The sequence below is a fragment of the Pelophylax lessonae genome (genome assembly GCF_965119305.1).
Source record: "Pelophylax lessonae genome assembly, chromosome: 5".
In the NCBI taxonomy this organism is placed as follows: Eukaryota; Metazoa; Chordata; class Amphibia; order Anura; family Ranidae; genus Pelophylax; species Pelophylax lessonae.
The window spans coordinates 55,524,922-55,548,156 of record NC_138772.1 but is presented as its reverse complement, the minus strand read 5'-3'; the positions used below and the strand labels follow the sequence as shown (position 1 = coordinate 55,548,156).

At 44.7% G+C, this 23,235-nt stretch overlaps 1 protein-coding gene across 1 annotated transcript; it reads right to left on the bottom strand.

The window, feature by feature from the left end:
- Positions 1 to 2,298: 2,298 nt before the first annotated feature.
- On the bottom strand, positions 2,299 to 22,871 carry CYP51A1 (cytochrome P450 family 51 subfamily A member 1). Its single transcript, XM_082257824.1, has 10 exons — positions 22,710 to 22,871; positions 19,453 to 19,551; positions 17,003 to 17,179; positions 16,486 to 16,612; positions 15,313 to 15,487; positions 13,762 to 13,881; positions 11,703 to 11,898; positions 5,948 to 6,043; positions 5,686 to 5,854; positions 2,299 to 2,666 (listed from the first exon to the last, which is right to left on the bottom strand). The coding sequence occupies exons 1-10, from the start codon at positions 22,866 to 22,868 to the stop codon at positions 2,488 to 2,490; spliced, it is 1,497 nt and encodes a 498-aa protein (XP_082113950.1). The 5' UTR covers positions 22,869 to 22,871; the 3' UTR covers positions 2,299 to 2,487.
- Positions 22,872 to 23,235: the final 364 nt, after the last annotated feature.

The following is a 23,235-nucleotide window of genomic DNA, read 5'->3' as shown; positions in this document are numbered from 1 at the left end:
GTAGCTCTTTTTTTTTAATTATTGCCCACGCTCTGGCGATCGCGGCGATACCTCACATGTGTGGTTTGAACAGCGATTTCATTTGCGGCTCGACTTGCGTATACGTTTTTTTTTGTGCGCGAGCTAACGGTGACGGGGACGGCTAAATTTTTTTTTTTTTTTTTTCCTATTTATTTTTTCTTTTTTTTTAAACTTTATTACAGGTTTTTAAAAAAAAAAAAAATCTGATCACTTTTATTGCTGTCACAAGCAATGTAAACATCCCTGGTGACAGCAATATGTCGTGACTGGTACACTTTATGGAGGGATCGAGGGTCTAAAAGACCCTAGACCCCTCCACTACACTTCCCTGTATGCAAAACGCCGAAAACGGCATTTTTGCATACAGCCGTTTTTCAAATCTGCCGCCTTTTGCAGCACAGTAACCCGGACGTGACGTCATGGACGCCGCCTCCGGGTTACGTCATCGGAGACCCGATCGATGCCGTTTCCGGCATTCATCGGGACTCCATCCAGCCGGCGGACGTGCCGGCTGGGTGCTCGGGGCTCCCGGTGGGACGGTAGCCCCGAGCAAAGCCGCGGAAGGCGGCGGGAGGGGGGGGACGTCCCCTCCCGCCCCCCCGGGTAACGATCGAGCGGCTCCCGAGCCGCATCGATCGTTACCGACGGAAAGCCGACCGTCGGCTTCAAACAACGGTACCGGGATGATGCCTCTAGCTAGAGGCATCATCCCGGTATAACCACTCAAAGTCAGCCGACGTAGAGGTTACGTGACTGGTAGTAAAGTGGTTAATTATGGAGCACTCTGATATACAAGTCTCTTTTTTTTTTACTGGGAAATCTGGAGGCTTGCCCTCTCCCCTAAATTTTAGGAACTCTCTATTGGTCTTCATCAAAGGAGGAAACCGGCCCTTATCTTAGAACTATTGCTGAGCACAGTGATAAAACTGTCCATTCTAACAGTTAGCTTTTAGGTGCATGTTCAGCTAAAATATTTGTTTTTAGCTTTGAATTGTGCGAGGAAGGGTTAAAACTAGGGACCGACCAATTATCGGCAACACCGATATATCAAGGGCCGATATGCACTTTCCCCGATCTATCGGAATCGGCCCCTGAGGTTACCGATATTTGTAACGGAGTGATGCCTGCAGCTAGAGACATCACCCTGGTACCGGCTTCCATAGCCGGCGGTCGGCTGTCTTGTAATGACAACCGATGCGGCTGAGAAGCCGCTCGTCTGTCATTACAAGGAGCGGGAGGGGACGTCTTCCCCCCCCCCCCTTTCTTGCCGCCTTCCACGGCTCGCCTGGGTCTCCCGTCCCACCGGGAGACCCGGGCATCCTACCTGCACAGCCGCCGAAGAGAAGACCCGATCAAAGCCGCATTCGGCTCTGATCGGGTCTCCATGTAAAAACTCTGTGCCAAATTTAAAAAAATGCGAGCATTCAAAACAGCCAAACTTGGCGTTTTGAATGCTTTTAAGTGCAGAGGAGGAGTTTGGGGTCTTTTAGACCCCCAGATCCCTCCACAAGTGTACCTGTGAAAAAAAAAAATGTTTTTAAAATGTCCGAGAATATCGGCCGATACCGATGTCCGATGACCAAAATATCGGCAATAGAAAAACGATATTGGACGATTTAATTCATGGCTACAGCAGCATAATGCAATGCGCTGCTGTACATTGCCATGTGCTTCGCCAGTGTGCTGTGATAGAATGTGGCATGTCTGCATTTTATCACAGCACCACCATAGGTTGCGTTGCAGTGTGAATGGGACACATAGGAAACAAATTGTTTCCTTGCAGTGACAGCCAATCGCACACTGTGTGAATTAGCCCTACAGCAGCTCACATTACTGCCTGAGCTCCGCCTGATCAGTCAGATTAGCAGCTGTATTCCATTTTTCATAGGAGGGCAAACCCTACTGTAAACTGCGCATACGAGGGATCTAGGTTGCGCGCCCCTTTCTGGAATCGAATGCCTGGTAATCTGCAGTGGTGCTGAGGGGACATTACTAGCACTGGGGAGTGGCTGCAAATCCATCTAATTAGCACATAGATTCCTATAAATAACCCTGGTGCCAAAAAGGTTGTGGACCACCGCTAGAGTGTCACTTGAGCGACAGCACTGAGTCTGTAGGGGCTGCTGACATCACATCCATGATGGCAGCGCCCAGCAGCAGTCCCAGGATTTTTGGATGTCTACACAAGGGACGCTTTTTCAGGTAAATCTGCATAAAATATGTTAAATGCACATATAATCTTATAATCCTTCATCATAACAAATCATTAACACAATAGTAATTAAACATTATTTAATGCAACTTATTTACAGCATTTCTAAACATACAAATAGGAAAAAAAATGCAGACCAAATTTTTTACATTAATATTTCACATTAATTTTATAAAATACATAGCATGTACAAGAACAAATTATTCCCACATTGTAATGTACAATATCCCCGCTTGCAGAATAGATTAACGTTTTCACAGTTTCCTCCTCTTGTATCTGATGATGGGGTTGTTGGGTGTATGGATCATTGTTGTGTAGTTGATTGTAGGGAAATACCCATCCACCAGCTCATATTCGTACAGGCGGAGCATTGTAGACCAAATAGTTTTAATCTGGACATAAGCAAAATTCTCCCCGATACAGCGATGACGACCTGAAAAACAGGAAATATTTGATGTGGATTCTTTCAAATGAAAGGGCGGCCGTGCCCATGCAAAATGTGGCTTGCAGAACTACGTGTGTGTGAACCTAGCCTTAGGGCTGCCATTTCTTACAGTCCTCTCAAGCATTACACACATATATATATATTATTATCAAGAAAATGGTCGCACACCACCACGTGATCCAATGAAGCAAAATTCCTTTATTCACTGGAATGGTACAAGGTACAGCAGGGTAGGACAGTAGAAGCATTTCACACGAATGCTACATGCTTGTTCACTGCCAACACGTAGAACAAGTGCGTAGCATTTGTGTGAAAATTTTCTTTTATACAGGCGGAGAATTGTAGACCAAATCGTTTTAATCTGGGCATAAGCAGGAATGTTTCTTTATTGGATCCCGTGGTGGTGTGCGATCATTTTCTTCTCATACGTTTCTCCCGGTGGTGAGCCGAGGATCCGCACCTACTCTTAGATCATGGACTTAAGCCTCGTACACACGCATCGAAAATTGGCAGGGAATTTTCGTCCAACGACCGATCTGCCGATTTTCGGCTTGTTAGTATGATGCTTCCGACAACCGACTCCAACTTTTTGGCCGAAAAATAATCTGGTGTGCAGGCTATAAAATTTTTGTCTGCCGTCAAAACACGTCCGATTTTCGTGCAATCAGTACAGATTTTGATAGGGAAAAATCTAATGAGCAAGTCTGGGCATGCTCAGAGAAGAAAAAACACAAAGAAAGCAAACCAACACATGGCATCACTTCTGAAGTAGAATTTTTGTTGGGCGAGAAAATTTGTGTGCAGTCTAGGCACATTCCAACCAACAAAACAAAACTTGGACAAAAGAAGGACGATCGGTCAGCCGATAATCGTTGCGTGTGTACGGGGCTTAAGACTGGCCTGAGCTGTGTTATCTTCTCTTACCATTACATACAAACAAAATTATAAAAACGCAACACTTGTTTTTGCCCCCATTTTTCATGAGCTGAACTCAAAGATCTAAGACTTTTTCTATGTACACAAAAGGCCTATTTCTCTAATATTGTTCACAAATCTGTCCACATCTGTGTTAGTGAGCACTTCTCCTTTGCCGAGATAATCCATCCACCTCACAGGTGTGGCATATCAAGATGATGATTGGACAGCATGATTATTGCACAGGTGTGCCTTAGGCTGGCCACAATAAAAGGCCACTCTAAAATGTGCAGTTTAATCACACAGCACAATGGCACAGATGTCACAAGTTTTGCAATTGTCATGCTGACTGCAGAAATGTCCCCCAGAGCTGTTGCCCATGAATTGAACGTTCATTTCTCTACCATAAGCCGTCTCCAAAGACGTTTCAGAGAATTTGGCAGTACATCCAGCCGGCCTCACAACCGCAGACCACGTTTAACCACACCAGCCCAGGACCTCCACATCCTGAGACCGGCCACCCGGATAGCTGCTGCAACAATCAGTTTGCATAACCAAAGAATTTCTGCACAAACTGTCAGAAACCTTCTCAGGGAAGCTCATCTGCATGCTCGTCATCCTCAGCGGGGTCTCAACCTGCCTGCAGGTCGTCATCGTAACCGACTTGAGGGGGCAAATTCTCACATTAGATGGCGTCTGACACTTTGGAGAGGTGTTCTCTTCACGGATGAATCCCGGTTTTCACTGTACAGGGCAGATGGCAGACAGCTTGTATGGCGTCGTGTGGGAGATCGGTTTGCTGATGTCAACGTTGTGGATTGAGTGGCCAATGGTGACGGTGGGGTTATGGTATGGACAATGAACACAGGTGCATTTTATTGATGGCATTTTGAATGCACAGTGACGAGATCCTGAGGCCCATTGTTGTGCCATTCATTCACGACCATCACCTCATGTTGTAGCATGATCATGCACGGCCCCATGTTGCAAGGATCTGTTCTGTACACAATTCCTGGAAGCTGAAAACATCCCAGTTTTTGCATGGCCAGCATCCTCACTGGACATGTCACCCATTGAGCATGTTTGGGATGCTCTGGATTGGCGTATACGACAGCTTGTTCCAGGTCCTGCCAATATCCAGCAACTTAGCACAGCCATTGAAGAGGAGTGGACCAACATTCCACAATCAACAACTGGATCAACTCTATGGGAAGGAGATGTGTTGCACTGCGTGAGGCAAAATGGTGGTCACACCAGATACTGATTGGTTTTTGGACCCCCCAATTACTGTAAAACTGCACATTTTATTGTGGCCAGCCTAAGGCACCCCTGTGCAATAATCATGCTGTCCAATCAGCATCTTGATATGCCACACCTGTGAGGTGGATGGATTATCTCAGCAAAGGAGAAGTGATCACTAACACAGATGTAGACAGATTTGTGAATAATATTTGAGAGAAATAGGCCTTTTGTGTACATAGAAAAAGTCTTAGGCCTTTCACACGGCCGCTCCAGTTTTTTGCTCCGCTGCGGGACTTTTTTTTTTTTATTTTTTCACGGAGCAGATGACATTTTGCAAAAAAATAGGATGATTTGCGGACATACGGAGCACCCGTGTGAAAGGGCCCTTAGATCTTTGAGCTCAGTGCATGAAAAATGAGGAAAAAAAAAAAAAAGTGTTGCGTTTTATAAATTTTGTTCAGTGTATTCAACATTATGTGCGGCCCTTTGGTGATGTAATTTGCTGCATTTGAGGCCCCCTTTAGTTCATGAGTTGACCACCACTGCTCTACAGGTTAGTAAGATGGCTACTAACATTTTCTTTTAAATGCCCCATCCCTCCCAACTATGGCTGGTTTAGCTAATATGCACAACAGGGAAACCAAATCTTATTCTATGTCCTTGTGTTGTTTTCACATTAGCAGGAAGCAGTTCCGCTTTATTGCCCCTAAAGGGAGCCAAATAACCACATTTTCCTATGGAAGGAATGCTGGGGGTGCACAGGTAGGTCTTTTGATTTAACGTTTTCTAGGATTTTGCATTCCACTGCGCAGGCTTTTAGAGTAATCCATACAAAGCCATTTCACATTACCTGCTCCAAAAGGAACATATGCAAACTTCTCTCCGGCAGCAGGATTCTCATGAAGGTATCGGTCAGGGTTGAATTCTGTGTTTTTCTCCCAGCTGTCCTTCAGCCGGTGGTTTACAGTGGGGGATACACAGACTTGGTGTCCTGGTGGGATGTTATACCCGGCCACACTCTAAAACAAAAAATAAAAAGTTTTAGATGTTAGGTTACTCAAAACAACGCTCAGCAAGCAGAAACATTACCCAGAATCCTCCTGGTCACTGACCTGTGGTGTCCTGGCCATTCTCATCATAGTCATGATAGGCGGTCTCAATCTCAGGGTTTCTTTAATGCAGCGGTCCAAGACCTGCAAGTCTTTAAGCTGGAAGTAGACACAAATAAAAGTGTAAGGCTTTGTTTGGAAAAATCTTCTGTTTCCCTGTCAATGTTAACCGCTTGCCGACCGTCGCAAGTACATATACTGCGGCGGTCAGCCCCTCACAGGCAGAGTGACGTATCGGTACGTCACTAGCCTGTGAGACTCTGGGAGCGAGCGCACGGTCACGGAACCCCCACCACCCCCCCCCCCCCCCCCCCCGCGTGTGACCGGCGGACCCGATGTCACTCTGCGATCGTCGGGGGAGAGGGAGAAAGGCAGGCGGCTAGTGTAAACAAGCCGCCTGTCATTCTCCCCTGTGTAGAAACACTGATCATACGGTTCTACTATGTAGGACCGTTGATCAGTGTTCCTACAGCTCAAGCCACAGCCAATCACAGTTAAGCCCCGTACACACGTACCGATGGTCGGCTTACAAATGTTCCTCTTTTCTCCCCGGGATGTCGGTGTCTGCTGAAAAGTGCAAAGACAGCACAAGGACAGCACAAGAATTTTGTCCGCCGACTGCAGAAGTGATGTCATGTAATGGTTAACTTTCCCTGTGTTTTCTATTTTCTGAGCATGCCCAGTCTTGCAAATCTGCGGTCTGTCGGCCGAATTGTGTACTGACAGGCGAACAATCGTCCGTTCTGGTGTCGGCATACAAATATTTTCATGTTTGCACGAAAGACTTTTGTCCGCGGATTGTGCGCAGACATCTGTCGGAGGCACCATACTAACACGCGTACAATCGGCAGATCCTTCGTCCACCGACGTTTGTATGCCGACGATCGGTACGTGTGTACGGGCCTTTAGAATCACGCCCCTAGGGACACACACAGCCCCTCCCTTTCAAATAAAGTTAACCCCTTCACTGCCAGTGTAATTTAACAGTAACAGTGCATATTTATAGCACTGATTACTGTAGTAATGTCACTGGTAACCCCAAAAGTGTCAAAAATGTCAGTCAAGGGTCCGATCTGTCCGCCCCAATGTCACAGTACCGGAAGGAAAAAGGGAAAAAAAAAAAAAAAAAGACAAAAATCTTTCCCTTTGTTAGTAAACGCGATAACTTTTGCGCAAACCAATCAAAATACGCTTTTTGCAATTTTTTTATACCAAACATATGTATCATAAAACAAATTGGCCGAAAATGTTAAAAAATTTTGATTTTTACATTTTTTTGGGGGAATTTCATATAAAAAAAATGTGAAAAATATTGTTATTTTTGCAAAATTGACGCTCTTTTTTTGTTTATAGCGCATGATCAAAAAATCGCACTGGTGATCAAATACCACCAAAAGAAAGCTCTGTTTGTGGGAAAAAAAGGACGTCAAATTAGTTTAGGTACAGCGTCGCATGACCGAGCAATTGTCCGTTAAAGTCACGCAGTGCCGAATCGCAAATACCCCCTGGTCTTTTAGCAGCCAAATCCTCCGGGGCTTAAGTGGTTAATAAACCCCCGGGATGTGACTGTTTGGACCTTCCGCACTTTTTAAGTATACTACATATATACTGCTAAAAAATATATATATATATATATATATATATATATATATATATATATATATATATATATATATATATATATATATATATATATATAAATAGAGGAACACATTTTAATCAGAGTATAGCATAAAGTCAATAAAACTGCTTGGATATTGATCTGGTCAGTTAAAAAACAGAGGGAGTTGTTAATCAGTTTCAGATACTTTGGGGTTAATGAAATTAACAACAGGTGCATTAGATGGGCAACAATGAGACCACCTTAAAAAGAAATGATTCTACAGGTGGAGACAAATTACATTTTTTTTCCCCACTTGTCTTTTCTGTTTTTCACTAGTTTTACATTTGGCCAGTTTCAGTGTCACTACTGGTAGCAAGAGGCTATAGAGCAGGGATAGACCCTATAGAGCAGGGATAGACCCTATAGAGCAGGGATAGGGATAGACCCTATAGAGTAGGGATATGTAAACTGTAGCCCTCCAGCTGTTGTAAAATTACAAGTCCCATCATGCTTGTGGCTGTTAGAGTCTTGCAGTTCTGAAACATCTGGAGGGCCACGGTTTGCATATCCCTGCTATAGAGGTTGTACAGGCAGTCCAACTCATCCAGGATGGCACATCAATACACGCCATTGCCAGAAGGTTTGCTGTGTCTCCCAGCACCGTCTCAGGAGCATGGAGGAGATTCCAGGAGACAGGCAGTTACTCTAGGAGAGCTGGACGGGGCCATAAAAGGTCCTTAAGAGATCAGCAGGACCGGTATCTGCTCCTTTGTCAAGGAGGAACAGGATGAGCTCTGCCAGAGCCCTACAAAATTACTTCCAGCGGGCCACTGGTGTAAATGTCTCTGACCAATCACAAAGACTTCATGAGGGTGGCCCGAGAGCCCAACATCCTCTAGTGGGCCCTGTGCAGCTCGATTGGCATTTGCCATTGAACACCAGAATTTGCAAGTTTGCCACTGACGCCCTGTGCTTTTCACAGATGAGAGCAGGTTCACCCTGAGCACACGTGACAGATGTGAAAGGGTCTGGAGAAGCTGTAAAGAACATCATTCAGCATGACCGGTTGGTGGTGAGTCAGTGATGATCTGTGGAGGCATATCCATGGAGGGATGCACAGACCTCTACAGGCTAGACAATGGCACCCTGAGTGCCATTAGGTATTGGGATGAAATCCTTGGACCCATTGTCAGATCCTACACTGGTGCAGCGGGTCCTGGGTTCCTCCTGGTGCACAACAATGCCCGGCCTCATGTAGCGAGAGTATGCAGCCAGTTCCTGGAGGATGAAGGAATTGATACCACTGAATGGCCTCCACGCTCGCCTGACCTAAATCCAATAGGACACCTCTGGAACATTATGTTTCAGTCCATCCAATGCCGCCAGGTTGCACCTCAGTCTGTTCAGAAGCTCAGTGATGCCCTGGTCCAGATCTGGGAGGAAATACCCCAGGACACCATCCGCTGTCGCATTGAGAGAATGCCCCAACATTGTCAGGCATGCATACAAGCACGTGGGGGCCATACAAACTACTGAGTACCATTTTGAGTTGCTGCAATGAACTTTCAGCAATGAGACAAGGGATGGTTTCCTGGGGTATTTCCTCCCAGATCTGGACCAGGGTATCACTGAGCTCCTGAACAGCCTGAGGTGCAACATGGTGGCGTCGGATGGACTGAAACATAATGTCCCAGAGGTGTTCTATTGGATCTAGGTTAAGCGAGCGTGGGGGCCATTCAATGATAAATTCCTTCATACTCCAGGAACTGGCTGCATACTCTCACCACATGAGGCCGGGCATTGTCGTGCACCAGGAGGAACCCAGGACCCACTTCACAGCGTAGGGTCTAGACAATGGGTCCAAGAATTTCATCCGGATACCTAATGGCAGTCATGATGCCTTTGTCTAGCCTGTAAAAGTCTGTGCGTCCCTCCATGGATATGCCTCCCCAGACCATCACAAACCCACCACCAAACCAGTCATGCTGAACGATGTTACAGACAGAAAAAACGTTCTCCATGGCTTCTCCAGACCCTCACACGTCCGACACACGTGCTCAGGGTGAACCTGTTCCCATCTGTGAAAAAGACAGTGGCAGACCTGCCAATTCTAATGCCAATGCCAATCGAGCTCCACAGTGTCGGGGAGTGAGCACAGGGCCCACTAGATGACATTGGGCCCTCAGGCCACCCTCATGAAGTCCGTTTCTGATTGTGTGGTCAGAGACATTCACACCAGTGGCCTGCTGGAAGTGTTCATCCTGTTCCTCCTTACACATGGGAGCAGTTACGGGTCTTGCAGATGGAATAGCAACTTTCTACGGCCCTGTCCAGCTCTCCTAGAGTAACTGCCTGTCTCCTGGAATCTCCTCCATGCTCTGGAGCCTGTGCTGGGAGACACAGTACTCCTTCTTTCAATGGCATGTATTGATGTGCCAGCCTGGAGGAGTTCGACTGCCTGTGCAACCTCTATAGGATCCAGGTATCGCCTCATGCTACCAGTAGTGACACTGACCCCAGCCAAATGCAAAACAGTCAGTGGCCTCCACCTGTAAAACCTTTCCTGTTTTGGAGGTCGTCTGCTTGTTGTCCATCTAGTGAACCTGTTAATCAGTTTCAGCTACTTTGGTATTAATGAAATTAACCACTTTACCACCGGAGGATTTTCCTGCTAAAAGACCAGGGGTTATTTTGCGATTTTTTACTGCGTGACTTTAACGGACAATCGCGCGGTCGTGCGACGCTGTACCTAAACGAATTTCACGTCCTTTTTTTCCCACAAACAGAGCTTTCTTTTGGTGGTATTTGATCACCTGTGCGATTTTTTGATCACGCGCTATAAACAAAAAAAGAGCGTAATTTTTGCAAAAACAACAATATTTTTCACTTTTTTTTATATGAAATTCCCCCAAAAAAAATGTAAAAATCAAAATTTTTTAAAATTTTCGGCCAATTTGTTTTACGCTACCTATGTTTGGTAAAAAAAATCGCAAAAAGCGTATTTTGATTGGTTTGCGCAAAAGTTATCGCGTTTACTAACAAAGGGAAAGATTTTTGTCATTTTTGGTGTTTTTTTTTTTAACGAGTAATGGCGGCGATCTGCGATTTTTTTTGCGGTACTGCGACATTGCGGCGGACAGATCGGACCCTTGACTGACATTTTTGACACTTTTGGGGGTACCAGTGACATTACTGCAGTAATCAGTGCTATATATATGCACTGTTACTGCAAAAATGACACTGGCAGGGAAGGGGTTAACAGTATTGGACAGGGAGGGGTTAAGTGTGTCCTAGGGGCGTGATTCTAACTGTGCAGGGACAGGTCTACTAGTGTAAAAACAAAGATCAACAGTTCTACATAGTAGAACTGTCTGATCTTCATTTTTACACAGGGAGAACTGACAGGTGGCTTGTTTACACAAGCCGCTCTGTCTTTCTCCCGCTGTAGCGGCGATCGTAGTGTGACCGGCGGACATCGGGTCCGCCAGTCACACTCCCGCACTCCTCCGTGAACGAGCCGAGGCGGGCGCGCGCCTCAGCGGGCGCGCGCCCGCCCGCTATTGGCTCTGGAAGGAGTGACAGGCGAGCGACGTAGACCTACGTCACTCTGCCTGGCCGGGGCCGACTGCCGCAGTAAATATACTGTGCGCAGTCGGCAAGCGGTTAACAACCTCCTTTGCTACTTAACTGACCAGATCAATATCCCAGAAGTTTAATTGACTTGATGCTATACTCTGATCAAAGTGTTCCTTTCATTTTTTTTGAGCAACATATTTTTTATTTTTTTTTAAATCTCTTGCTTGGAAAATTATGTAATTCTTTTTAGCCACAGTAGAGTCCGGCTGATACTCCAATTTCCAAAACCATTTCTAAATTTTCCTCCGCCTCCGGTCTGCTCAATGTACATTGGAACTAGCATCATAATTTCTAGCCAATGAGCATGAAGGTGACACTGGAGGCTATAAAGCTGTAGTGGGAAGTTGGAGCCTCACCTGGCTACCTAGTCTGACAAAGATGTGTGAATCATAAGACTGTCTGAGCAGAATTGCCTTAGATTGTAAGCTCCTTGAGAGCAGGGAGTGATGTATGTAATGCATTAAATTGTTAAGGTGTTATATAAATGCCTGTAATAATGTGACAGATGACAGTTTTTACCTGCTCGTATTTCAGAGGTGGGAGGTCCTCACCAAACACGGCCTTCTGCTCTGCGAAGCACTGATCCTGGATAGATTTGTTTTTAGCTAGGAAGAAGCCCATCCAGGCGCTGGTGGTGGAAGATGTGTGCTGTCCCGCCAGCAAGAGACCAATGAGCATTCCGGCTATCTCATCATTCGTCAGCGAAGTGCCATCCCTGCCACACAGAATGCAACACGTAAACTGCATGCAGTAAGTAAAGGAAATCTCTGCTGACTTCTCTATACTGATCCATTGGCTCTCATACTTCCTGTGTCACCGTATAAGTATATGCCAACCAGGAATCTCCATCTCACTGGATGCTTCCTTGTTCCACATCAGTCACACCGTACTGAAGCCAGTGGATCAGCATTATAGCCAGATAATCATTTTTCAAAGAAAGGTCAGCAATGCTTGGCTACACATTTCTCCAAGCACAAGTCTCCTTTAAGGGCTAGTAGACACATCAAATGAATAAAGAAGCACATAGCATGCAGAAAGGAGACACCCGAATTTAAATAAAAAAAAAAGGACTGTGTCAAGTGTTGGCAGAAATCCATACCCATGTTCATTTTCATCATATTGCTACAAAACCATTTGCTTGTATTTTGGTATTTGGCTCTATAGATTTTCTACCCAGTGCATCAGGGAGAGCCCAAGTCAAGGGTCTCCTTGATCAGAACATGATATACCCCATAATATTTGGATAAAAGCAGAATTATCTGTGTTGTCCCAAAGTGCAAAGTAGGGAATAAATTCCATAATCAAAGCGGTTCAGATTCCTACCAATGCAGCAGATCTCCAGGATTTAGTGATGGCAAATGAAGATCTTAAAAATACCTCTGTGTTGTTAAAAAAACAAAACAAAAAAAAAAAAAACACCAGCAAAGTGGTGGAGGTAACAACTTCAGAAAAACCCTTTTTACACTTGTACCAATTGTCCTGCGACTTGGGACTGCAAAGTTGCATGACAAGTCATACAATATGATTTCCACTGAGTACCATTTTTATACATGTGTGACTTCAAAGTAGTCCCTGCACTACGTTGATCTGACTTTGATGCAACTTGAGGTCCTAGACCTCAAGATTACACAGGCTTTGCTTCAAGTCACGTAATTTCAGGTCGTACAAGTGTAAAAAGGGGCCTAAATGGTTGCCACTGGAAAGCTTAGATCACAACGATAAGAGCCAAACCAAAGTGGCTCTGTACCTTGTGATCGCTGTGAACCAATCACAGCCATCCAAAAAAACACTGGATGAGAAAGGGGTTAAACATCTAGGGCAATCAAACGTGTGCCTAACCAGTGTTTGAATGAACTATTTGAAGCCAAAATATACCTGGGAGTATAGGCTTTGGTCACCAATGATTATGGTATTTTTTTGAGGGGGGAGGGTGTTTAAAGTGCCGCTGCACTGGTTGTGGGATCTTTTTTTTTTTTTTTTTTAGGGTAAAATAATGAAAAAAAAGGTACATGGGTAAAATAATGAAAAAAAAGGTAAATGTAAGCAATCCCAAACGTTTGGTCTTTTTTCTCTTATACAGTAAAAACTTATATAAAATGAATTTGCGTACCAGTATTGCATGACCAAGTAATTGTCAGTCAAACTATCACAGCACTGAAAATGGCCTGGGATTGAAGGGATATATATATATATATATATATATATATATATATATATATATATATATATATATATATATATATATATATATATATATATATATATATATATACACACACACACACACACATACATACATACACACACACGCTTGTACTCTAGTGGTTAATATAACATTTCCAAGGTACAGCACACTTTGAGATTGTCAGTGGCTTTTAATAATTATCCTAAAGATCCCCCCTTAACAGCAAGTGGAGACAATCCAATCAGCTTCAATGGGCCCCTTTTTCCGGGGAAGGTTGGCAAATAAAAAAAAGGAACAGGTGGTTGCCATTAGGCGTATTTTTTTTTGTTTTGGGGAAATGAAAAGCAGCATAAACTATTTTGCACATCTCACAAATGCTGAATAAAGCCTTACTTGTAAGTTGCATCTATCAATGTCTGCAGCATGTCATCCTCCCTTTCTTCAGACTGGCGGCGTTTCTGGATCACCTGGTAGAAGATTTTCTTGATCTCAAGGTGTGCTCGGTCTCTGCGTCTGTAAAATACAAAAAACAAACATTTACATCTTCTGCATGGGGGCGGGGGGGGGGGGGGGACACAAAAACAAAAAGTCCATAGTCATGTGATTTCCTGACACCTGAAGTCACATGCCATCTGAAAATGTGAAAGCAGGCTTGCAGTGCGACAAACTGGTCAGGTCAGGTCCCCCTGCTTCCCCCCTCCCAGCAGTGACTCAGCAGCTCAGCTTCCCTTACTTAGCAGCTTAGCTCCTCCTAATTCTCCCTCCCAGCATTAACTCAGCAGCTCAGCTCTTCATATTTCTACCTCCCAGAATTGACTGTCAGGGCCTGGATTTAAACCTGGGATCTCTGCTGTGTCTAGCAATGACTCTTCTCGCAGAGCTAGCCGAGATGCTGGACAGCACCCTGTCTGATCCATTGGATAACCCTACCTTGTCTTCTGCTGAACTTTGAACTCTTTGCACCTCCCATGAACTTCCTGATTTAAGCCATATCTCTGCACTTCCTGTTTGCCAGATGACTGTGCTCTCTCCAGCCAATATCTCGCTCTGTCCTCCCTGCTGCCGTCCCCATCATTGCTACCACTCTTCACCGACCCTTGGCTTGTTCCTTAACTATGCTTCTGCCTGATCCCAACCTGCAACTACCAGGTACTGACCCCTTTGGCTTGTTTACTGACTACGCTTCTGTTTGATCCTTGCCTGCTATATCTGCTTCTGGACCCTTGCTTGCTCACCTCCTGGTGGGGCACTCCTGAGGACTGAGACCTGATACTAACACGCAGCTAAATTCATCTCCACCATCAGGAGCTCTGGTGAACACCCCGGTTAGTACTTACAGCCTGTACCTCAGATGAGCCCACGTCATCCACCAGAGTGACCCGCTTGTAAACCTATCCTGTGGCAGTCCAGCTTCTGCTTTAGTAACTGGTTTTTGAGCCTGACCCTGATCGTGAGACTCAGCAGCTCAGCTCCTCCTACTTCTCCAACCCAGCATTAACTCAGTGACTCAGCTCCCTCTGCTGCCTCCTCCCAGCATTAACTCAGTGGCTCAGCTCTCCCTACTTCCACTCCCAGCAGTAACTTAGCAGCCCAGCTCCTGCTAAATTGACAGCTTTCTAGGTCTGGAAGAAGGAAGTAAGGGGGAGCTGAGCTGCTAACTGCTGGAAGGGGGAAAGTAGGGCTCAGTACTTTAGCTGTGAATAATGAGGATCAACTGCTTCAAAGCCCATTTACTGCCTAATATATCAATAAATGAATGTCCATAGCCTGGCCAGGGGTTCATTTTAAGATATGCAGTCATTCAGCACAAAAGGGTTGGCTATCCCTGGAGGCAAGTGCATTTCTTTAGAAATATTATGACAAAGCAAGTCACACATACAGTATATCAGACAAGTATCTGGTAGGATATAGGATGTGCTGCTTGGCACAATTTATTATTCTTACCTGAAGCTGGGCAGTGGCAGCCAGCCAGGGAGGAGCCAGGCAGCGTGTGTGAAGCCTCCATCCAGATCGGCGTACAGCTGGGCCACCCGCTCATCTAACAGGCTACGGATCTCCTTCCCATGCAGACACCGGCTGGCGGTCAGGATGATCAGCTCTGACAGGGCCTCAAACAGGTCTACGGAGACCAGACATACAGTCAGTATTAGACAACTCTTACCGATAACAAAGAATGGGGTGTTCATTAAACCTACTGCGTCCAATGGGTGACAAATAATAGAATTACAAGATCTATTAGTCTCAAGCGTCCTACATTTTTAAAATAATTTCTGCATCCCCCAACCCCTTCCTGAACTGAAGGTATCCTTTATACTCTTCTAGGCAGAATCCAGCTGTAATCAAGCAGAAGCTGAATGGTGTGCAAAGGGTATGGGCACTCCAGCTAAAACTTTGTTTAAAGTGTTACTAAACCCCCAACAATAAAATCAGTCTGTATTTGCAGTAAAGCATGATTGTTATACTAACTGTAGAACCTAAGGGGTCAATCCTCTGCATTGTGAAAAAAGGCTGTTTGATCCTGTCTTCCCTGATCCTCCCCTCCTTCCACAGTCCCCAATCCATCTGCTGATAGAACAGAGCCCTAGGAGGCACTGTGCACATGCCCAGTTTGGGGTTTCGCTAGAGAGTTTTTTTTTTTGGGGGGGGGGGTGCATGTGATCAGCACAGGACCAATCAGCACTGTGCAGACATATGGTCAGAAGTAGGCAGCCTCAAAGGACAGTCAGAGGAGAATGAAAAATCCTCCTACTAGCTTTAACCAGACACTGATAGAAGTCATGAGACTGCTATATACTGCTGAAGAGAAAAGGTATTTAGCAGTTTATATTTACTAAAATAATTATATTTCCATGTTCTGTGTACTGTGGGAGACCAGATATAGTAAATGCAGGCTCCTGGGTTTAGTAACACTTTACATTTTGGATGGAGTGGGAGAAGGGTTAGAACCTCTGTTAGGTTATCTCTGCCTGCTTTTCTGTTATGGAGACATCCCTCGCTGCCTGTCCAAACAGTGGTCACCAGGAGAGAGTTAGGGAAAATCCCCGTCCCCCCCAGAAAAGAATGAAAGGGGAAACCAACAGCCCCCCCCAAACAAACAGGACTGAGAATTGTCCTTACCTCTGACACCGCTATCTCCCCAACGCTTGAAGTATTCAATGGTCTCCTCTTCAATCATTCTCACGTGGGTTTTGAAATGAGCGATGTTTAGACCAGTTTTAAACATTTTCTTCTGTTCCAAAAAGATCTACATAAAAAAAAAATAATTAAAAAAGCACATCAGTCAACAGATGATGCAAGAATGGCAAATTATTGCCTTGCAGCACTGAGGTCCTGACTTCAACTCCCAGCAAAAAACAAACACTCTGTGCATTGACGTTTGTGTGGTTTCACTTTATGTAGGTGGGGTCTCACAACCTTAAATGTATGTAATAATATTAAAATATATAATAATATTCAAAAAATAATAATAAACTGCAAGTTCCTCTGGGGCATGGCCTGAAGGATCTGTGTATATTGAGGAATACACAAAAGTAAATAAACAATGTAACTTTATCCAGTTATGACATCTGTAGAAGAGCCGAGATCCTTCCATACAAGACCGCACAATCCAGTAATAAAATCCATGTAATCTTACCGGGTTTGGGACATCATAAGCGACTCCTTTCCCGAACACAGGGGTGGTCAGACGGGAATACACATCCTCCGCGTTCAAGTCTTCATTCCTGCTATTAAAGAGCAACGCAGCGGCATCACTCCCCACTAGGTAGGTGAAGGTTTTTCCCACCATTGTGAAACTGAAGATGGGTCCATACTACAAAGAAGAAAACCAGAGTACAAGACGGGTTACTTTTATTACCCAGATAAATCGGCATAATAATTCTCCATTAATTTTCAAACACCTGGCTAACAACTAATACAATGAAGGAAATCTAAAATTCTGGATTGTCGCCAGTGTCAGAGTGCAATTTGAACAAAAACTTCTCATTTTGCCTGCGCTTTCATTAGGAGCAAGAACCACCGCTCTCCCGGCCCCATCTGTATTAGTATATGTATGTGGCGGCCTCAGCCTGTAATCCTCCACAAGCCAAGTGTTTCACTCCACCCATCGGGCTTAATCCGAACCTTTATGACTAAGTCCTGATGGTCGAGGTGAAATGCGTCACAGGGCGTGGCTTGAGGAGGGTTGCAGGTTGAGACTGCCACATACATATACTAATACAGATGGGGCCGGGAGAGCGTTGGTTCTTGCACCTATGATACACACTAGTGCAGGGTGATATTTCACGCCGGCACCCTATTCCTGAGCAGCAATGGGGTAACACATTCTCTTTCTGCTCTGAGTGGCACTACAAGCTATGTTCGTACATTAGGAAGCCCACACAAGTCACCAACGGTGCATCAAAAAAGGCTTTTTAATAGGGTTTTTGGCTCTGAGGAAGGGGGTTCGCCCCTGAAACGCGTCAGCCTAGACACAGCAGCCTCATGCGGCACACTGCATACCATTCAACACTGCGGTTCCTTGGCTACCTTGGAGACTTTATGTGTATTATGTTGATGTGTGTCCATACACACCTGCTTTGTGAGTATAATGTATACTTTTTAATATTTTTAATACATTTTTAGTGGTAATGCACTAGGTCGGTGCGCCCCTTTTCTTTTTTTTTGTTGTTCCCTAGTTGGTTTCGGATACCCTTGATCCTGAAGGGGCAGCAAGACCGCAAGCTTTGTCCACTCAAGTCTGAAGTATTCCTCTTCCCTCCGGCCTATTTTTCACTTGAGTGCCGGAGAATTGTTCTACTACTTTTTAATAAGGTTGGACAGAAGTCTAACAATTCCAACTTATCACAGCTCATTCAGCTTTTGTCCAGAGAAAGGCAGACTAAACTTCACATACAGGAGAAAAAGAAATTGCTTAAATTCCCCCCAGGGTCAGTGAGAGGGGGGGGGGGGGGTGTTTCACTGGCTTGTTGCCGGCTGTTCTTCTGTTTTTGGGTTCGCCCTGCGTGGCGCCTATGTTTTATTGTGTCTTTTCTTGTTTCAAATCAATAAAAAATAAATTTATAAAAAAAAAAAAAAAAAAATCCCCCCAGGGTCAATCAGTTTAATATGTGGATGGAAAGATTGTTCTCCTAACTGCACAGTGATGGCAAACCTTGGCACCCCAGATGTTTTGGAACTACATTTCCCATGATGCTCAAGTACACTGCAGAGTGCATGAGCATCATGAGAAATGTAGTTCCAAAACATCTGGGGTGCCAAGGGTTGCCATCACTGTCCTAGCATAATTAGAATCTGGATGAGAATATTGTCTGCTCACTGCTTTCCTTGCTAGAGAGGAAGATGTACCTGAGGACCTACAGTGCAAGGATCTCCCTGCTTCTGCTTCACCCATTCTGTGCTTCCTTCATTTATCATGCAGCTTCTGTATCACTGACCCCCCCCCCCGACCCCCCTCTAGTCATCGAGAGGAAAGATCTTGGCTTACATTACTTCTTGAAGTCTGACTTTTGGCTAAGGCATTAGAGGTCCAATCATCAAATACCAGTTGAGAATCGATACCCAAACATCTATAAGATCTCCCATTTTAGCAACGTACAGAGAAAAATTGTGAATTGTAAAAGTAATGTATAAAGTAGGGTTGCCCCAATACAGTTTTTTTTTTTTTTACCGGCGAGTACGAGTGCCGATACTTTCAGTCAAGTACTTTCTGATACTGAGTACCGATACCTTTGCGGTGCGATTTTAGCCCAAATAAAATGAATGTGCTCAAATCACACTGCAAAGAATCGAATGGGATTTGAACAGAAATGCAGCGTGACTCCCGTCCGTATCGCATGCGGGTGCCTGCACTGCTCCTCTGCGAACCCAGGCTGAATTTACTATGACAAGCCTGGGTTCACACAAGAGTGGTGGGGGAAACTGCATGCTATTGTTTGCAGTGCGATTTTATCCCCTTCATTTTGTATGGTCTCAAATCGCACTGCAAAAGGTATCAGTTTTAGGTATCGGAGAATTTGCAGCACTCATGCAAATGCTTTGTATCAGTATCAGGGCAACCCTAGTATAAAGAGATCACCAACTCACCTGCTCATATGCTTTTTCTAGAAATTCAATTGGACTTTTCCCAAAAGAGATAGCATGTCCCAGGAAGGGAATCGAAGATGAAATGTACGGCGGATATTTCTACACAGGACATAAAAAAAAAGAGTAAATACATTTAGTGGCCACAATTTATTACCTATTTCCAGGGACTGTTTTGAAAAACATTTTCTGGACCCCCAGAACTATGGCAAACTACATAAGTATGGCAAATCCCACTGGAAATCCTAGAAAATGACATAAGGACACTTGGCCCTGCCCTAAAAGAACAATGGCTAAGCACCTCTGCATCAGAGCACAACTTTCCCAGCATTCCCGGGGGCAATAAAGGAACTCTCTCCAAACAGTCTGCCCACTTTATCTGCTGCACACAAAATCAGCTATCTGCACAACCGATTCTCACTCTACTGCTGCCAAAGAATCTTTAGGATCCAATGCGCTTTATGGTATGTCCAATGCCTGCGCCCCCCCCATGATGCAATGGTTCCTTCTACCATCCCCTACTTTACTAACATGTCCTGTAATAATGTAGGGGAAACACCGAGCACAGGGGGTACCAGGCACCAGACTCCCCCGGAAGGGCGCCAGATCTAAAAAGTAAATGTGCTCCTTTCAACACAGCTAGGATACTTTACGTGTGAAAAGCAGACTAGAGCTCCATCTGCTGGCTGGGAAGAAGACTACATTATATTATTATGCAGCCTTTAAACTCCTCCCACACAGGAGGTGGGCCTTTTTCTGTGCTGACATGTATACTGGTAGCTGTTTTGTGTTAGGAGCATGCTTGAAGTGGATGTAAAGCTGATTCATGAAATTTGACCTGGGCACATACGTCTGCAGTGTTTTCTCTCTTCAAAGCACTAAGTTCCACAGCTTTCTCATGCTCTGTTCTTCTGTTATCAGCATAACTTCTGACATGTTCTCCAACAACTGAGTTTGTGTCTGGGTGGGTGCTATAAATAGATTAGCAGAGAGCTTGTCTATTCACAGCACATTCCTTTCTTCCTATGCCTATGTGGAGTGGGGGGGGGGGGTGCCTTTCCTCCAATCAGCTGTCTCACAGTGTATAACACTCCCAGTGCTGAACAGGAAGAGAAAACCTCTAACATAATGTGCACCTTCTAAAGAATATAGAAAGCTGAAGACAGCAGATATACAAGTAAAACTTATGTAGGGAGATTCGTTTCATCTCTGTGCGTCATCCGAGGCCGTTCACTTCACAGGGTATATGTGAGGGTTTACATCCAATTTAACTGAGTGCCCCCAGCACTATGACCACGCCTCAACAGAAAGCTCCTGATTACGAGTAGGACAGGCTCCCGATCACATGATCACTGACAGCCAATGACCCTAACCACATGATCGGGAAACCTATGAAATGCTTCAGTGTGTGAGGATCTGGCAACCAGTGCAGCAGCATTCATGCATCACTTCCCTAGAACTGCTGCGGCAGGTCTGGTCAGGGTGGAAGAACAGGATCTAGATTCTTCTATAGGTGATATTGATAAAAAAAATAATAATAATAATAATAATAATAATACCTGCCCCCCCCCCCCCCTTTAGGTGTTAGGGTTTATTTTACCTTCCATATTAAGGGGTTAATATTTAGCTGACTATGCATACCACAGGATTATTGGAGTACAGGTGGTCCCCGGGTTACAAACATCCAACTTACAAACGACTCCTACTTACAAACAGAGGGAGACAACAGGAAGTGAGAGGAAATCTCCCCCTAGGAAGGGAAATTCACTCCTGGAAGAGTTCTCATGCGGAAAAGGCGTCTTCACTGAAGATTTATCAATCCTTGTATCCACAACAACCCGAAATTTTCAAAATCCAGTTGTCACAGGGACAGAAAGTGAGGTGAATTCTTATGAACAGGGGTACAGACAACAAAACAAATGGTACAGGGGTGTTAACCCTTCCCTATGCTATCCAAAAAACTTAAAAATTATTCTTTTGGCTGGAGCTAAAACTGTATCTGTTCCGACTTACAAACAAATTCGACTTAACCACTTGCCGACCGCCGCACGACTATTTACGTCAGCGGTCAGCCCCTCACAGGCAAAGCGACGTATGGGCACGTCGCTAGCCTGTGAGGCTCTAGGGAGCGAGCGTGCGCCGCCGGAGGCGCTATCCCGCGTGTGTGCCCGGCAGACTGCCTTTCTCCCGCGATCGTCCGTGACAGCGGGAGAAAGGCAGGCGGCTAATGTAAACAAAGCCGCCTGTCATTCTCCCTTGTGTAAGAATGGAGATCATACGGTTCTGCTATGTAGGACCGTTGATCATTGTTCTTACACATCAAGCCACAGCCAATCACAGTTAGAATCACGCCCCTAGGGACACACTTAACCCCTCCCTCTCAAAAAAAAGTTAACCCCTTCCCTGCCAGTGTAATTTTTACAGTAACAGTGCATATGTATAGCACTGATTACTGTAGAAATGTCACTGGTAACCCCAAAAGTGTCAAAAATGTCAGTCAAGGGACCGATCTGTCCCCCCCAATGTCGCAGTCCCGCAAAAAAAAAAAAAAAAAATTACAGATCGCCGCCATTACGCGTTAACAACAAAAATGACAAAAATCTTTCCCTTTGTTAGTAAACGCAATAACTTTTGTGCAAACCAATTAAAATATGCTTTTTGCGATTTTTTTTTACCAAACATATGGTAAAAAAAAAAAAGAAAAAAAAATGGCCTAAAATAAAAAAATTTTGATTTTTACTTTTTTTTTTGGGAATTTCATATATAAAAAATGTGAAAAATATTATTTTTGCAAAATTGACGCTCTTTTTTTGTTTATAGCGCATGATAAAAAAAAAAAAAAAAAAAAAAAAAAAAAATCGCACAGGTGATCAAATACCACCAAAAGAAAGCTCTGTTTGTGGGGAAAAAAAAAGGATGTCAAATTAGTTTAGGTACAGCGTCGCACGACTGCGCAATTGTCCGTTAAAGTCACGCAGTGCCGAATCGCAAAATAGGCCCTGGTCAGGAAGGGGGTAAAATCTTCCGGGGCTTAAGTGGTTAAGAACAAACCTACAGTCCCGATCTTGTTTGTAACCCGGGGACCGCCTGTATATGGTTTATGAGCAGCAGATCTTACCTAGACAACCCTTCTACTATCAAATCCAAGTAAGTAAACCAATGGCAGAATTAGGTAGTTCAGCTGCAACCCTCCATGCAGAATACACCGCTCATTGACATGAATAACACTGCAGAGAACAGTCCCATCACTATAAACCTACCACATTATCAGCTTCCACTGTGTTGAGGTGCTTGAAGGCCAACTTGGACAGATAGGCCAGGGTGAGGAGGAAGGCGCAGGGAAGAAGAACCTTCGAAGCCAAACTGTCTCCCACAGCCTCCTCCAGCAGGGTGCCCCCTGCCTGCCACAGACTCAACATGGTCACCTGTACAAGAAATGATACATGGTCATTAGAACATGGAGAAGCTCAAGCACACATAGTAGGGTCAGTTTTATTGGATGGCTTGGTCTCCTATATATGGCAGCCTTCATGAGACCGGGGTCAGCAACCAGTGAATCATGATTTACTCATCCAAAGAGGCCATGTGTTAGATTGCAAATCTGCCATGCCGCCAGTTCCTGACCCCTCCCACACCTCAGCAGCAATGGGCAATGCAGAGTGAAGCAAAGAAATTATTAGTCTCTCTGATAAAATGATAGAAACTACATCGGCTCCATTGTCCCATCAATACTTTGATTGACTATGGCAGGGTTCCTCCAGAGGTTGTAGGGGTTCCTTGAGCAAT

Excerpts from the sequence above, each read along its gene's own strand:
- CYP51A1 (XM_082257824.1), bottom strand. The coding sequence starts at position 22,868 with ATGTTGAGTCTGTGGCAGGCAGGGGGCACCCTGCTGGAGGAGGCTGTG. Across the intron at positions 15,488-16,485 it reads GGGAGATAGCGGTGTCAGAG|ACCTGTTTGAGGCCCTGTCA; the intron begins GTAAGGACAATT and ends TGGTCTCCGTAG. Across the intron at positions 13,882-15,312 it reads CTGCCACTGCCCAGCTTCAG|ACGCAGAGACCGAGCACACC; the intron begins GTAAGAATAATA and ends TGTATTTTACAG.